At 38.8% G+C, this 17,778-nt stretch overlaps 1 protein-coding gene across 1 annotated transcript; it reads right to left on the minus strand.

Moving 5' to 3' along the window:
- Positions 1–464: 464 nt before the first annotated feature.
- LOC140227289 (uncharacterized) lies at positions 465–10,127 on the minus strand. Its single transcript, XM_072307713.1, has 7 exons — positions 9,935–10,127; positions 7,454–7,632; positions 6,386–6,463; positions 4,579–4,671; positions 3,709–3,795; positions 2,735–2,820; positions 465–1,402 (listed from the first exon to the last, which is right to left on the minus strand). Exons 1-7 carry the CDS (start codon positions 10,033–10,035, stop codon positions 1,337–1,339), a joined length of 690 nt encoding a protein of 229 aa, XP_072163814.1. The 5' UTR covers positions 10,036–10,127; the 3' UTR covers positions 465–1,336.
- Between the last annotated feature and the right edge of the window lie 7,651 nt (positions 10,128–17,778).

A 17,778-nucleotide genomic window follows, 5' to 3' on the forward strand; every position in this document is an offset into this window, starting at 1 on the left:
TTGTTGTGTGAAAATTATTTGCTTCAGAATGGTCTCATATTCACGTAATGTGCAGTTTAATGTTTCCAGGTTAGCGTGCCTGGTCAGTGACGGGGCATTAATCTGCACATTACTTGAATATGAGACCGTTCTGAAGCAAATAATTTTCACACAACAGTAGATATATAATGTACTCTTAAACGAATCCCACAAGGATTGGAACAATCATCCCTCAGCATTCCCACTGATTCCCATTGATCGGTTACTAGCCAGCCCCTTTAAAGGAATCATGCACCTGCTACATACAGTACTACAATCACACATACAAGACGATGTTCAAAGAGGTCAATAAACACTGCACGCATGAAATCACTTTCCAATGCGTGTCTTTAATGCAGTACCGTTAAGTTCTGTTCAAAATTATGCGTGGTCTTCCAAGCAGAAGTTATCGCTCGAAAAAGCAGTGACTGATGGCGCAAATTACATCACTGAAGCTAAACACGGCAAATCATCCGACAAACATGCCATTCTATTTCTCGTGAAGTTAATATTTGCATTTCCGACACTTTGATTCTGAAGCAAGTGCAACACACCTTTCTGACAAAGAGATCAGTTTGATTACATTTTACTACGGTCCACATTCAATTGCCAATAATCGACAAAGGGAGTTTGATAAATTTGAAGCATTCTATTTCCATGGTACATAGCAAAAATTAATGGAATACAGAGGAAAATCAAAAGACTTGCATATGATAGCTATAACATTCAAAAGCCGAGATAATCTCAGGGCACATAGAAAGCAGCTAATTATAGGTGAAAATTGACTCTGCTAAGGCCATTTCTGCCACACAAGAAATCACTGATAATGATATTGTGCTGCCGTGACATTTAAAGTAGCTACCATCTCTTTTGGAAACCCTCTTGGCACCACAGTCTCATAATGCCGTATATATTCTGCATACAAGTAGGCCCTGAAAGGTAATGAAAGAGTTAATCAGTACGTTCTACTTCATGTGCATATCCATGAAAATTGACTTCACTATATACATACAATCAATGTTCATCCCACGTGCTCCAAAAATGAAGCCACAATTTCTGACGGTGCCCATCCACGACCTAATACCTAGGCACCATCCCTTGACATTTTGGCTATTTACAGCTGTATATTCACAATAATTTAAAATTGGATTGTATCGACACATATCATAAATATTCCACTCTGAAGAATAAAGACAAAAATGGAAGGAGATAAGCCGAGGAAAGGGGGACCCTGCCCCCCCTCCTCCGACCACGCCCTTCCCCCATATTCTCATCCATCTTTCCCTCGTTTCCTCCAGCAACTACCAGCGTGCTGCCATCAACTACTGGGTGGTACCTCTGATTCAAGGCGTGGCTGCTTCGTCGGGGGCTCATCACCGTCCTCCTGGGGATTGGAAAGAAGATTTTATGTTTGGCTGAAAAACATCACAGTTGCCATGAGTGATTATACACAACAAATCTAGGTCAGGTATTAAGAGAATCCATTCAACAGTTCCCCTTTAAGGGGACTGCCTGTTAAAGACAGACAACCCCTTTAAGGGGACTGCCTGTTAAAGACAGAGAGGCTTATTGTTTATCTGGTTTTGCATTAACAAACACAAGGCAATGACATATCCAGACCATGAATACAGATAAATAAATGATATGTGTTGATTCATCCATCATTTAATGCTTCTGATTTATTGGTTTCACTGTATGGTAATAGCAAAGCATCTGCTGTATACAAGCAGATTACTGTATACGCCGTTATTTTCGCGTACAGATATTTTCGCGAATGACGAGGTGATGGACATTTTCGCGAGATGTTATTTTCGCGAATCGACGCCGACGCTTACGTTACTGCTCTATTAACAAAGTGCATGGCGACAATTTCGCGTGTTGTTAAATTCGCGATCCAACTGCAATTCGCTAAATTAACGAAAATTAAACCCTCGCGAAAATAACAGCGTATACAGTATTATACAGTAAGTAGTCCCTTGCTATATCATCTAGCATGGGCAGACAGTGGTTGTGACAGGGTGCAGGCAGAGCCGGGCAAAATGTCATTACATTGATGGCATTGCACAAATGTCCCTTTGTGGAGTAGCCCACCTTGATATTTTTCACAATCATTTTTCAACACATAAAGATCTCACACTAAAATTTCATTACTACTAGTTCTACTTTACTTTTATATCTCATGCACATCTAAAGATCCTATTTGTGAAAATCAGGGGGACAGTTACAAAGATATAGCACATATTCTTGACAAATGTCACAAAAACAAGTTTTGAGTGTCTAAAACATTTTTTTTCTCCCGTTTTCCTCAGATAACATCCCTTTTGGTTACCATAAACTATTTCAGATCACAAAACAATGAAAATCAAAAATATAAATTCTAAAATGAAAAAAGGCATAAGATTTTTTTTTTTGCCTCGATGATGTAATCAAAACATAAATATTCAGAATCTGGGGGAAACGCATATTTGCATAATTGTAATCATTCATATGAAATTGTGATACATTTGACCAAGCTTTCTTTTAGATTACATGACAATCTAAAAACATTTGATAGCATTTTCTTTTCCATAATGGAGAAAACAGAAATGGAAAATTCCTTGGGAAAAAAGTCAAACTTGAATAATTAATCACACAAATTAAGAATAATAATACATGGCCAAGATTGGGGGAGGGGAGTAGAGGGAGGGGAAAGCAATTACGTCAAAATTGATCTTACCATTGCCGAATGTGGTCTTGCACTCTGTTTGGACACTGGTTCCTCTGCCGTCAAGAGAGGGGGCTCTTCGTTTCTGGACGATGAATCTATGGGGTAAAGGGATAGGTCTACAGACAGTGATTTGCATGACTTTGATGGATGCAAGCCAACAGTAAAATCAGGTATCTATCAAACTAGCTCAATGCATTTTGAAGTCATAGGCAATACAATTACAGAAAATAACATTGCTGTGACTTATGCCGACATGTATCCTGTATCTAAAATGGTATCCCTCTCCATGCACATTGAAGATTGCTAGAGAAGTCAACATATTTTGCTTTCATCTCAAAATTCAAATAGAATTTATCTCTTTTTTTTCAAAAGGGTAAAATCTATGATTTCAATTGATTTCCAGCTGTCTTTGATTCCTTTCTTCTGATTCAGATTTACCATGAGATCAAAAGTGCCCTTTGCGTTATTTAACAATTGACTCTTTCAAAATTTCGTAACTCCTCCTTATTTAATTGTCAATATTTGGTTGTAAAAACTTGAACACATTGACACCTTCAGCTTGTACTTATAGAGTCGAAAGTACAGATCCCCATAAAAGATAAAGGACTGCTCATATGCATTTAACACTGCCAAGTTTGAACCCCCAAATTTCAGTGTTGAAACTGCATTACCTTGTACAGGGCTTGACACTATCTTGACACTTTTTCTCTTGTGGCCCATTAGGGCCTCTAAAATCTTTTAATATTGAATTTTGGTGGCCCAAGAAAGAAATGCAGCGGTCCACAATAAAAGGATTAACAGAACAATCCATTTTGAATCTTAACTGCCTGATCAGGTTATCAAATCGTGACCATTTGGGAAGTTTGGTGGCTCAACATCAATTTCTAGTGGTCCCAGTCCAACGCTAATGCCGAGCCCTGACTTTTAAAAACCCAACTGTGTATGCCTACCAGGCAAGTACTACACCACATTATTGGCCATACCTGCAATTCCTGTTTCTTTTTCTATACTCGGCTGGGAATCCAACGCATGAACTCTGCTGTCTCCCGACTGTCGACTCTTGTCAAGATCTGGTGGGATAGGAAAGAAAGTCATTCTACTCAAAACATGAAAAGGGGGGATTCTTACACAGCACTGCAATGGAGCTTTAACGTACAAGGATATCCTGTTATAATGAGTTTGCTTACGACAGGTTAATGCTTCTGACAAGGTGAACTCTGCAGTCCATTCTCATTACTTCTATTCCATCTTCCATTACTGTATTCAACTGCTCTCTGTTTTAGTACGTTTATACTGAGGGACCAAGGTCCCTGGTGGTCCCTGCAACCATGTTATAATCGGGCTTTGGCCATATTGGTATTGATGGCAGCATAAGAGTTACTCTCACCTGAATGTGATTGGCAAATATGTTTGAAGGATAGGTGAGGTACAAGTTACTCTCCACAGTTATATAGCCTCAACACTACCAACAGTGTCTTGTACGTTTGTATGAAGGGGTCATCGTAAGCCAAATATAAACCAAGAAGTTTGACGTCAAAAAAATAACCTCTATCGTTTAAAGTAAACTTAAAAGCCCTCATTCTACAGAGATTCCCACGAATTCTCAGCTCAAATTCATGCTTTGTGAGTTTAAAATGTAACACTGAATTTATGGTGAGAACATTACATCAATTTTTCAACCTTTTTTGTCCTTGGGATCTGGGAATATATTTATTTATTCTCCCCCCCCCCCCCAAAAAAAAGAAGAATATTCCAGAGCTTACTGCTTAATTAAGAAATTTATATTCTCTGCAACAAGATGGTAGAAATCTATGTACGAAACTGTCCTCGAGAGGAATGCAAAGAGCACCTACCTTCCATGGGACCCTGGTTGCTGCTATCATCCATGTCACTGCTGCACATGGAGTCCATCGTCGAGTCGTCATTGCTCAAGGCTGATGAGGGCGCTGTGTAAGGATGTGAGAACAATGACAGGGATGTTACTTCCAATATGTTTGCATAAGATAAAATGCTGAGAACAAAAATAATGATATACTGCACCCTCATGTCACATCTTTTATGATGCTCACTCAGACGTCTTCATTTTCATTCATTGGTAAATAATGTTGGTTAAATTGTATGCTGAATTTGCTGCATGATGCATGTATAGTACTACACTGTATGTACTACAGGGGAAACTCAAAATCAAACACCGCTATAACGAGATATCGGTTATTATGAGGAAACTTACTCGGTCCCAAATTGCCTTTCCACACAAGTCTGTATGTAAAACACTACTCCTACAGCGAGATCGGCTTTGAAATAACTGCTATAACAAGATAAATTTTGTGATTTCCATACAAAGAAAAGCATAGCTAATCAACCTGTTAGGTCAGGTCATGTTCCAAGATTGTAAAGCTCGATGCGATGAAAACTGCGTCTTGTACACACATACATTGTATTTTCTTCAGTGCACTCTACCTACCACCGCATGATGTACGTGCGTGTGTGTGTGTGTGTGTGTGTGTGTGTGTGTGTGCGTGTACACTATACTGGGAGTATTGTACAGCCCTATGCATACATGACATCATCATAACGTATAGCAGGTGTGAGGCAATCTGATGCTGTGATTGGCTTTCTACTAGGGAATTCCCCATCTTCACACACGCAGGCATAATGTACATGAATACAGAATGTGTCACATACACACACAGCATTATGCAGAACATGTTCGAGCTTTCCACACGCAACACACGCTTGCCATAACCACATACCAATCCACAGACAACTGCGACACGATTGCAAGGTGAACCAAAACATTTACAAATTCAAACATCCATTAAGAAACACAAACTTGATATTGGATTTCATTGGTGAAAAACATCTTACTCATAAAGGTAATTCCCTCACACACATTACCAGGTTATCAGCATTGATTGAAGGGTGATGGGTAGTCCCACATGTGTAAATTAAAGGTCCAGTTTACCTTTGGGAGCAGTGATTTCAAAAATGTTCAAGATATCACATTTGATGCATATGTGTAGGTCTGTTGTATCATAAAACATCCTACCATATGAAATATTTGCCGTAAAACCTAAAATATAAGGAGATATCAGGGTTTTTCTCAATAAACCGTAACTGTACACGGTTTAGTCTGGAAATATTTTCATTATAACTATTGTTCACATTTTGTGTATTTAACAACACTTAACATCGATTATACGGATTCAAATTTCGACAGTGGCTGTTTCTATCCCTAACTCACATTTTAGAACTATTTTAAAGCACTAATGCTTTCATCTGCAAATGGTAAATTATGCCTTTAATGTCTTAATGTTAGGCTTTTTCGTACTGAGATATCGGCTATAATGAGGAAAACGACTCGGTCCCAACTATCTCGTTATATTGAGTTTCCCCTGTAATAACTAATTCCTGAATGTTTTCCCTCATCACTCTGTTCAAGATACACATACATGTAATTGCAGGTGTTTTCCCAATGATCCTCAAGGACAAAGCCAGTCTAACCCGCTACGCAAATTTACTCATACACACAAACACACACACACATACCAGTATGCTTTGTGTTCATACACATCTGTACATTGTACATACAAATGTAACTTGTATGTGCAAGCCGCTACAGTATTGACATATAGTAACTAGGGACTTGATTAGACTTACTCAATCTGTTAGAGTCTTCCATGTTTGACAGATCTTTGTGCTTTGATGGAGTTGTTTGATGGGAATTCAAGCCTCCTCCTGGAAATGACAGACACATAAAGAAATAGTTGGCTGTTCACATATTCATGCTTTAAACAAAATGCACACAAGCAGCATCAGTACTGAGCCCTGTCTGAATTGGGAAACATGGTTTCTACATGGCAAATACTCATACTTGGGGCACTATAATATGAAAGGGCAACATTTCCTAGTAAGAGCATTATTGGTATAATTAACCGCACCAGCGACCCCAACACGTCATTGGTTACAGCGCCCTGGGGTTAAGGTATAATGAATATGCATAGAAATTGTATTCAGGAACATTTTTAGATCACAAAGAGCAGCAGATCTAGATGCTTCAAGATCAAATTGTGCTTGTGGGTTGCCAATGACAAAATCTTCACTTCAATAACAAGGCAAGTCCTGCACTGTTGTTATCCAACATGCACAATTGCAGGGTACAAATATTCTATCCAATGATTCATGCAATCAATACTGACAATCTCTTAAAGTGAGCCAGAGGCCTTTTAGAAAATAGGGAGCTTTAGATTTTGACGAGCGGACGTTTGAGCCGACGCTTGCGCTGGACGTTCTCCTCTCCCCGCGTCGTGTGGAAAAGTAGCTTTAGATTACGCTGGGACGCAACGTATAAAAAATAAACTTGCGCCCCCATATGATCAGTGCATGAAGAAGCTCTCTACGTCGCAAACTGTGCGGACGTGAAAATAGCCCAGTACGCGTAGTAAACAACTCAGGCCACGCAAGCCAAAAATAGATTGACTTTACGCGCGCTACTGCGCACGCTCAGAACGTTTTTTTCCTTTGAACGTCCGCGCGTCTAAAATCTAAAGCTCCTTAATAATGTACTAAAAGTATATGGACATGCCATCTAATCCACCATTTTGTTAACATACCACCAGTGCATGTTCTTAAGTATGCCATACAATGCCATCTAGTATTTTGGCCAAAGGGAGCCCCCTTGAGACAGAAAATCAGTCGCATACAACCCGGCCCAAGCTTTCCACTGACCTCTGTTCTCTTTCTCTCCATTGAGGCTCTTGCTGTCGCTGTCGTTACCAGACTTGTCGCTCTCCCCATTCTCCTGGGGGCTGCCTGGGTCTGAGCCCCCCTTCTTCTTGGCCTCAATGATGGGGACCCACTTGAAGATTCGCAGGGACGTGTCGCCGATGGTTACCCATTTCTTCTCCCTGTATGAAAAAAAAAAATAATATTATTAATATTCTAGGAAAAACAGATAACAAGGACACTTAGTAATGCATTCCACATTGTAAAACTTGACCAGTCATTGCATACAAACATAAAATAGTACAGGAAAAGAAAGAAAAATAATGATGAAAAAGTCATCAAATTTGATGCAGCCATAGTGAAGTCACACGACAGAATTGACTATGATGTACAGTAACTACGACTGGGACAAGTGAGAATGACACTTACTGATTAAAATGCAATGGCCTCATTATTGTAATACTTCTTGTTTTAAAGTTTGCTTTTCTTCACTTTTATGCATGTCAATACACACAACACACAACACACACACACACACAAACACATAATACTTAGACCCCTGTAATTACTGTAAATGCAGGACTCGACATTAGCAATGGCCATTCAAATTGATATCAGGCCATCAAATTTCCAAGAAGGCTATCTTTTAGCGGCCCAATGGGGCAACTACAATTCAAAATGGATTGCTACATTTCCTTGAATTTCTGGTCAATTCATTTTATTTTCCAGCCACCAAAATATGAAATTGAAAGATGTTACTGGCCCAAATGAGCCACCACAAAAAAAAAAAAAAAAAAAAAAAAAAAAAAAATAGTGCTGATCCTGCCAAATGCACCACATCCACTTTTATTTCAGTAGCTATGGATACGTACTGCCTAAATTTCCAAATCTGCACACAACAAAGATACAAAGCTTGTATTGGCCTCTATTTGCAGCCAAAACAACACTCAGACTTTATTCCAGTACCAGTATGTAAAACAATGTGCACCAGATTTGATTTCCTAATCAAGGCCTATTTGACAATTAAGTGTCTTATCTTCAAGCAATTTTACTTTTCATGTGTCATATCTTTTAGTCCCTCCGCACTTTGTATCGTAGGACAACTTACACAGCGCATGCGCTAACAGCAAGCTCTTGCTGTCGATCAAGTGTGGATAAATCGTAGCACATATTATAATACACAATGTATGCATGTGGAAAAAAAAACCAGGATGGCTAGCTGAGAGCTGAAATGAATATTCATTCGCGCATGTGCAGATCATTTTATTTACGAGATATGTTCAAAATGGCGATTCGTATCTCGCGGAGATGGTCTCTAACGGTTAAGATGATGACAATTAATCTTGTTTTCGGAGGTAATGGTGAGGGATACTAGTAGTTGCCTTAGTCGTCTATATATTATTCAACAATATGGTATTACAACGTGACTTTTCGTTGCGAATCCAAGTGTCGTTTTGAAAGATGAGTTGTTTACTAAATTGCAAGCATCGCAGTGCACTTGATTACTTGACTAAATTGCATACAAGTCGTCGGGGCACTGTTACTGGTTACAGCGCCCCGCGCCAGGGTTAAAGGGACTGGTTACTTAAAATGTAGTTAGACCGGAGTAGAACAAGACAGAAATGAAGTCATATAGAAGGGTCAAATCTAGATATTTTAAATGATATTGGGCGGTATGTACGGTATAAGTAGACAGAAAGATCCGTCTGTCCAGAGGAGTCTTTATCATAATGTTTTTGTGGACGTTAGGCCCTATTGCTCTCCTCAAGGGGATCCGTGAAGCCAGATGCTAGTATGCAGTCTCCGCGGAACATATCCTCCACGAACAGATGGGCCTAACGTTACAGACATATCTTTCGAAGGTGCTTTACTTCACTGCATGATGATGATTGCAAGTGGAGATAAACTCTATTTCTAGAGTTCTATAGTAAGATACAGTTACAGTGTAGGCCAGTCATTCATAGATCTAGAATTTGTAATGTATGTGAATGATAGCGTCGCACTGCACCTGTAGTTTATCCCATATCATACCCACGACTCCCACCCAGGCCCAGTGCAGTGTCACGTCCCTTGTCATGTCTTTCATACACGGACAGTTCGAGTTCTGAATAGAGCTATCTCACACACAGTCACCAGTGCAGTCACACTCACAGCACCATCCATCGATTCAATGTCTTACTTAGAGATACGGAATGTGTGATGTTAGGTTATTTCAGGTCACAAACACGACAAAGAACTAATCATTCTTCTGCCATAGTTCTGGGGAATCTTAGTCCAGCCTACAACCAAATCAATGAACCACAACACAAGCCTGTGAGAGGTGGATATTCCTCCTGACCTTTTGTTCAGTAGCTCGCCATATCCACAGCAGCTAGCAGACAGTCACCACACACACAGACAAAGCAGCTTTTTACACAGTGCAGACTATCTACGAAAGGTACACAATCGTGAGGTAAAAGCGGCCGCTCCGCCATTGCTACTCACCATTTCCTCACTTTATCTATCGCTTGCATTACCCGTTTGATTTCATCTTTGGCGCGGCTGCGGGTCTCAGCGCGAGAAGACCGTGAGGAAGACATCATCATCCCCCGATCGGAAACAAAACAATGCTCGAAAATGTGCCACTGAATGAAACTGGAGTCTACAATACGTACACGGCCGCCGTGAACGTACGTTCAAGAACAGAAGGTTACAACGAATAGGCCAACAGACTGAATCTTGAGTACAGCATGCATAGCAGCATAGCACTGCACTTCACTCAATGCATCCGCAATGTATGGATTGTATGTAGACTACACAGCATCACAAATAATCGAAGCGCTGTGAAATGTGTGCGGAGCGGTCGCACCCGGACCCGTAGTGCTCTTGCTGTACACATATGCATGAATACCTACATTCACACATCTACACACTCACACACACACATGCGCTCCTGCATTATAAGTACACACACACAACACACACTCACACATGCACACAAAACCAACCATCCTCAACGGGCTCTGCTGTGCGTTGATTGTGTGTATGCCGCGGGCGGAGTACTTGGTGTGCATGCGTGGGACGTGTGTGTGTGTCTGTGTGTGAGGGTGCCAGTATCTGTGCATACTGATCTCTGATCTATACCCCTGTGATAAGATGGGCGAGAGAGAATTCCCCTACTGCGCTGCGGTTAGGGTCACAGAATAAGAGTTCTGTGGTTAGGGTACGTGAGTGCCCTAACGCGCGTGTCGAAAAAATGTTAGAGCTTACTTCTAAACCTTTACACTCTTTCGAGTCCTTATCAATGAAAGAGTGTATTAACACCATAGTATTGTTTTCCTTTTGCAGTGTCAACACTGTACACTTGAAAGATGCTGGTTGTAACTTCATGAGAAAATATGATTGTTATCCCTGATCGATCATGTAAGAACATTATAAAAACCGAAACTATAAATTAGGTTACATATGGTACTAGACTACGTCTGTGAGTAGTCTGATTTCACAACTACATAATAGTTGTTTTCATTCCGTGACAACTCCACTCAATCTGAGTGTATCAATGTTGAAGAAAATTCCATGGGTCTATTACAATCATCGAATTTTCAAGCAGGAGCTTCATTTTGAGAAATAATTACAATACTTGAATGATTCGCAGGAGAAAATTATACGGAAATTCCGACGTGATCATCACAAATCGTGAATTGTATACTCAAAGATAATTCCTTGAAATGAAAGATTAGGCCTAAATTAATATACCCATTCCAATGAGGATAAAAGTGGAAAAGAATTTCATTACCTTATCAGTGCAGATTCTGCAACGAACAACTCTCAATGAAAAAAAAAAATACTTTGAAAAATACAACTGGAAATAGCCAAATACTACGAAAATAGATCAATTATTCAAGTGCGAAAAACAGACCTTTCTAATAAAATAAAGTTTTGTAGTTATTATAATGATGTATGTTTAGATTATCTATTACATCCTTTTACAGTTACTATAATACATATGCCTTTGACAGGCTGTGTCTTATGCTTATTGAAATTTACTTATCTTTTTCACTTTTTCTGTTCCTCGTGATCTCCATTTTTCCTCCTCTCGCCCCCGTCTCCATTTCCTTCCTTTTTGTTCACTTAGGCCTACGGTATATCTCTCTACGTCTTTGCGGTTTTTTCTTTTTCTCGATTATATTTCTTTTATAACTAGGCCTGTATATATAGGCCTATAATTTTATCATGACTATAAAAGGTAGGCCTACTTTGCAATCAATCCATCTCAGTCGGCCCCTTCTCACACTTCCCTCGACCATCAGTTCTCCCCCCCCCCCCCTTCCTCTCTCTCTCTCTCTCTCTCTTCATATTTTCCTTCCTTTTTTTTTTTTGGTTCACTATAGGCTTGTCGTATGTATAGATTTCTGTACATTTTTCTTTTTTTTTCTAATTATCAATCGTAGGGGCCTATTTCACTAATGTTTACTTTTATCATGGTTATTTTGTACATTCTGTAAAGTAATTCGTAACTCCGTTGTAGTATTGAATAACGGGGAAAAACAAGCTTCGAGGTGTTTACATTGGACCCCGATACCCAGAATAGGTTGTTGAGTACATATTGATAAACTTTCAACTAGCAGTGTAGGCCCATAAACTTTCAACTACATGTATAAACTTTCAACTTTGACACAAACTTGTACACTATAGTGGTAAAGAATCAAGCGGTCAACAAGGTGCCAGCAAGCCGACTGTGTTATGATGTAGACTTTAACTTTACACAACAACAACAACGACGACGACGACATGCAACAACAACACAGTGTCAGACTTCCAGCACATATGGCAAAAGGTCTGAATCAAGACTATTGAGGTGCTGGTCTTGGCCTGAGGAGTTTTTCTGAGAAAAAAAAAAAAATCCTGCGCTCGCAAACCACAGCTCGTGATCAGTCTAGGGGGCGTGTTCACCGTGCATGTTGGGGTCAGAGCACCCAGTCTCGGAGCAAAATGACAATGGCAAAGTGCACACACACACACACACACACACACACATTTAGCACGTGTTGAGACAGATAGAGAGAGAGAGAGAGAGAGAGGGGGGGGGGGGAGGTCGAGGCATCAAAGGTGTCATATAAACATACTATATTATCATGTATCTATACTTTTATAGTAATCTCTCAAAAGACACAGAAGCTCTAACAAAACTATTCAAATAAAGAAATACCAAGTAACCAATGTAGAGCATGAAACAAAATTAAGTAGGTGTAGTGTCGAATGACAAGGGCAGTTGTGATGAATTCTTGCTGTATTCAGTATTAGTACTATTACTCATTGTCACTGTCACAATCAGTTTTTATCATCTTCATCGATTTTTACGTTAACTGCAACGGAACCCTTTCCAAACGTTCACTTCGTCACAGGAAATGTAGATGAAATAATATATGAATATAGCAAGAATGATATAAATTCATTACAACTGCCCTTGTCATTCGGCACAGGCCTACTTTATTCTGTTTCATGATCTACATTGGTTAATGTTTTTTTTTATCTAAAAAAAAAAGAAAAGAAAACTGATCGATCGCCTTCTTCATGCTACGATCGTATGATAATACATGACTGTGTCGTGTCCGAGCTGAAAACGAAGCGAAAACAAACTGCATATGGATATAGAAGTGAGAAACAAAACTTGACTTTTCCATTTATATTTTGCTTGTTCATCTCATCATTATCTTCAACGGAAGTAAATCTATTAGACTTTTACATCACATACTGCGCTTCTGGTTTATGAAACATTAAGGATGCGTGTATCAGACACCTCCTATTGATAAAACCATGAAGCTATGGTAGCTCCATGATAAAACCATGGAGCTATATAGCTCCATGATAAAACTACACATAAACGGATAACATCCACGGGCCGCGGAATGATGTTGTTGTTGTTGTTGTTGTTGTTGTTGTTGTTGTTGTTGTTGTTTGTTTGTTTGTTTGTTTGTTTGTTTTTTGAGGGGGTGGGGGAAGGTGGTATACATGTCCTTGCGCGGTTGGTCGGGTCAATGCTCCCCCCCCCCCCCCACAATCCTCAAATGCCATGGGTTCTCTTGTATTTATTCGTGTGTTTGTTTGTTTGTTTCACAATGGAGTGGTATGGCGAGGTATAGGGGATTGCAGCCTGTTCCGCGGCCCCTCCTTTAGTCACCTTTTTCAGGCTCTTCGGCCAAGTCGCGAAAGGAGTTATAAGTAATCCACACGTTACAGTTGTTGTTGTTGTTGTTGTTGTTGTTGTTGTTGTTGTTGTTGTTGTTGTTGTTGTTGTTGTTGTTGTTGTTGTTGTTGTTGTTGTTTTAGGGGGGTGAGGAGGCGACATTTTTCAACTCCATAATACCCCACCCTTTCGTCAAATGAGCATGTACATGTAGCTGTAAGATGTTGACATAATATTATACTTAAAGTGTCTTGACGATAAATTTGCATTGACCCTCATTATTTTCAACCTGCATGAAACTGCCAAGGTGTGTGGATTATAACTTATGGATGATGATGTCAATTCACAGCAGTATAATAGTGGCACCAAAATCAAAGGCGCAGCCTGGGTAAGTCTGTGTGTGTGGTGGGGGGGGGGGGTATTTCAAAAGCTTCGATGGTCCAGGAAAAGTATACTATACTATGGAGTCCAGTACACTTCATTTCATTAACAGCAACAACAACAACAACAACAACAACAACAACAACAACAACAACCACGCATGTTGAGCCTCCGCAAATACTGCACGGATGTATAAGGAAACCGGAAACCGTGCCGATAATAACACCCCATTCCACATTACATTGTATACGAGGGTATGCAAGACCCCTGAAAGACCACTGAAAGACCGTAAAACTTGACAGATCTCTCAGTAATCTTTCAGAGATTTTCAAAGATCTTCGAGGTCTTCTATGATTCCTAAATAATCTTTCAGTAATTTTTTTGTGGTCTCTTTGATAGTCTTCAAAATATTTTGAATTGTTCACTTTTAGGCAATCTCTTATGGCAATGGTCTTTCAGTGGTCTTACCACGGAGCTACTAACAGAGTTATCTCTGTTAGTAGCTCCATGGTCTTACATCAGTCTCTCAGCGATCTTTCAGGGTCATGGGTTTTATAGTCTTCCAATTTTCTCTCCACAGTTTCTCAAGAATTGCCACATTAATTTTGAAGAAGATCGCTGATACTTTTTTGTCTTTTTTTCCTTTTGGAGGAGTAGGGAATAATATTGAGGGACCTTTGAAAGACTTTAGTCTCAAAGAGACTTTAATTGATCTCTCGAAGATCTCTGGTAGTATGCCATCAGATGATATCTCTCAGTGATCTCTCAATCACAAGTGTTATAATTCGTCTCTGATTCGGGGAGCTCCCCGAATCAGAGAGACGAATAGGTTTCGAATCCACCGATCCATCCTATATTCAGGCCATATTCGGGTAGAATCGGTCCTTAGTTCGGGAGAATTCGGCTTTCGTGTAACCCTGTCTTTAAGGTCTCTGGGAAGAGATTTGCTGGGAAATTACTTTTTTGGTCTTTTAAGATTCTCTATGGGCCATTCCACATTAGTGACTGTTTTGTTTTTTTTTTTAATCTGGTCTTTGAGGCTGCCAAGTTATAGATCTTAATTGCCAATGTGGGGTCAGTCAGTTGTTCTATCTGATCAGAGACATGCAGAAAAAAAAGATAGCTATGAGGTCTCTCTTCATGAGCCAGCATGCATCCGTAGCGTCACACTTAAAGGAAAACAAAACCCCAAGAGAAATGTGAATTGAGTGAAAGTAGCAACATTAGCTAGTAGATCACATCAGTGAAATGTTGAGGAAAATCGGACAATCGGATGAAAAAGTTATGAATTTTTAAAGTTTTGGTGTTGGAACCACTGGATGAGGAGACTACGTATTAGAGGTTATGGCGTCATGTGTGGATAACAATATAAAGAAAATGTAAAGGGAATTCCATAAAAATTAATTTCTATTTTAATGAAAATTACACATTCCATCAACTTTTACTGACAAACATGTAGGTTAAGGGTAGCAATATCCCCATGCTTTCTGAAAGCGGTTATAGTCAAGTGCTCTTTCATTATGCTAAAAAAGTGAATTTTTGTGGAATTCCCTTTATATTTTCTTTATAATGTTGTCCACACATGACGTCATAACCTATAGTAGTCTCCTTATCCAGCAGTTCTAACACCAAAACTTTAAAAACTCATAGATAACTTTTGCATCGACTGTCCGATTTTTCTCAAACTTCCACTGATGTGTTCTACTAATGTTGCTGCTTTCACTCAATCCAGAATTCTCTTTGGGTTTTGGTTTCCTTTAACCCTCATCAAAGCGTGCGTGATACGAAAGTCTCTCTCTCTCTCTCTCTCTCTCTCTCTCTTTCTCTCTCCTTTATACCTCTCACCATCTCCCCACTCCGCTTATGAATATCTTTTACAAGGTATAAACAAAGAGAAAAAAAGCAACACCACTTATTTAGGACGAACGAAATTTCTTGCATTTTATAAATAATTCCCGATAACGACATGAAACAAGTGAACATTAACTCCTTTACTCTTGTAGTGTAACAAGAGAGACAAAATGCAGGCCATGATCACAAAAAAGACAGTACATCGTACATAATAATCGTAATAACTGATACAAATGAAATATCACCAGCCTGAAAAAAAAAAAATCTGATTGTTATCATAACTATATCTGAATTAGACAAAGTATGCCTATATATCAGAGGGGATATGGTTTTTAAATGATGCATTATGGGACACTCGGTTGTAAAGTGCAATTTATTATGATGAAGGATACAACCATGGTCTGGTTATTGTGCAATCCACGATAGTGACATCACAGTGATTCAAATTTTGGTCAAACACATCGCCCCACAAATTAGGGCCTATCATCATCATTTAAGTAGACTCAAACCGATGTGATGAATCATAGTCGTAAAAACATAACAAAACAAAACAAAACAAAAATCGCATGAAATCATCACTTACATAATTTACGTTATTGCTTGAAGTTACGATCAGCTTGCTTTGTATTTCAAGCACAACATTGTACATGTATTCAATTTTAAGCTGCAAAACATAACACTAGTAGTGTATATCCACTTGCTCATTGCCACTATAATCTTATTTACTTATAACACTGATAGCTACTATGACGATACTCAATTATGATTGAGTCATCATCACCATTCAAAAATAATGATACATTGTAACACAGTCACTCAGTATAAATATTTTATATTGTAGCTGGTATAAGATGACCAATATAGAGCAATCATTGTTTTGCGCTATATGAAAAGAAAAAAAAAAATCAGCGTGATGACCATTTTGTGTATGATATTGGCTGATCTACGGGCAATAACCAGCAACCGATTAAAATCGACTGATTCTTCTTTTGAACCTGTTCATAGAAATAGCCTTTGCAGAATCGTTATTCATGTAAATGAAAAAAGTGTTTGTTTTCAAAGATAGGTAAAGCTGATACCTTTTGCAAAAGAAAGTCACAAAATTTTGCATTGTTGAAAAATATCTTGCAACATCGCTCATAAAATCTTACTGTAATTCACCTCACAGTTTCTAAGAAAGAAATGAAAAAGTAGCACCTTGTCACTGGAAATACGCTTCCTTTTTGTACTGAAAATATTGGTTGGATTTTTTTTTTTTATATATATATATAGGGGGTCCTAAAAATCTCACTGGAAATCTCGAGTATTGTTTCTCCCTCCATCATAAAGACGTTTCCAGTTTTATTATTCTAAGGACGGTCTGAATTATCTACCTCTACAATATTGAAAAGGAATCTAATTTTAGGCTTAATACCGTTTAAATGAATACATGTACTCATATGAACACAGCATTTCTCAGTTTCGCCAGAACAACCTGACGAATAAATCGATTGTGGATTGATCGAAAAGATCTATTACAGTAAGTTTTTTGCTGATAATGAAATGAAAATGTGAGTTGAAACAATTTAGGACAACTGCTTCATTCACTGCAAATAATTACACTGATAATGAACTTGCTTTTAACAGAAACAAGACATATTGTGAAAATAAGAATGAAGACCCCTATATAATTTTTTCTTTTTGAAAACGAACTCAAAACCTACGTTTGTTTCAGTATCTCAGTTTCTTGTAAATTGCATGTCTCTTCAAAATTGAAAAATAGTTTTAAAAAAAAAAGGTCTCATGCTGCCTTCTGCCCAATGAGTATCACTAAAGTGATCTTCATAGCTACAGAGCATACTAGAAGACGTCAGAGCTAAGCGAACCAATAATTTCAAAACACAGTGTACTTTTTGTTTTATAATACTTTTTTTCAGGCACAAAAGGCTTC

This window comes from Diadema setosum, chromosome 4 (genome assembly GCF_964275005.1).
Source record: "Diadema setosum chromosome 4, eeDiaSeto1, whole genome shotgun sequence".
NCBI classification, from domain to species: Eukaryota; Metazoa; Echinodermata; class Echinoidea; order Diadematoida; family Diadematidae; genus Diadema; species Diadema setosum.

Coding starts and splice junctions, on each gene's coding strand:
- LOC140227289 (XM_072307713.1), bottom strand. CDS start 10,035: ATGATGATGTCTTCCTCACGGTCTTCTCGCGCTGAGACCCGCAGCCGC. Junction 6,464..7,453: donor TGGAGAGAAAGAGAACAGAG/GTCAGTGGAAAG, acceptor TGTCATTTCCAG/GAGGAGGCTTGAATTCCCAT. Junction 4,672..6,385: donor GGAAGACTCTAACAGATTGA/GTAAGTCTAATC, acceptor ATCCTTACACAG/CGCCCTCATCAGCCTTGAGC.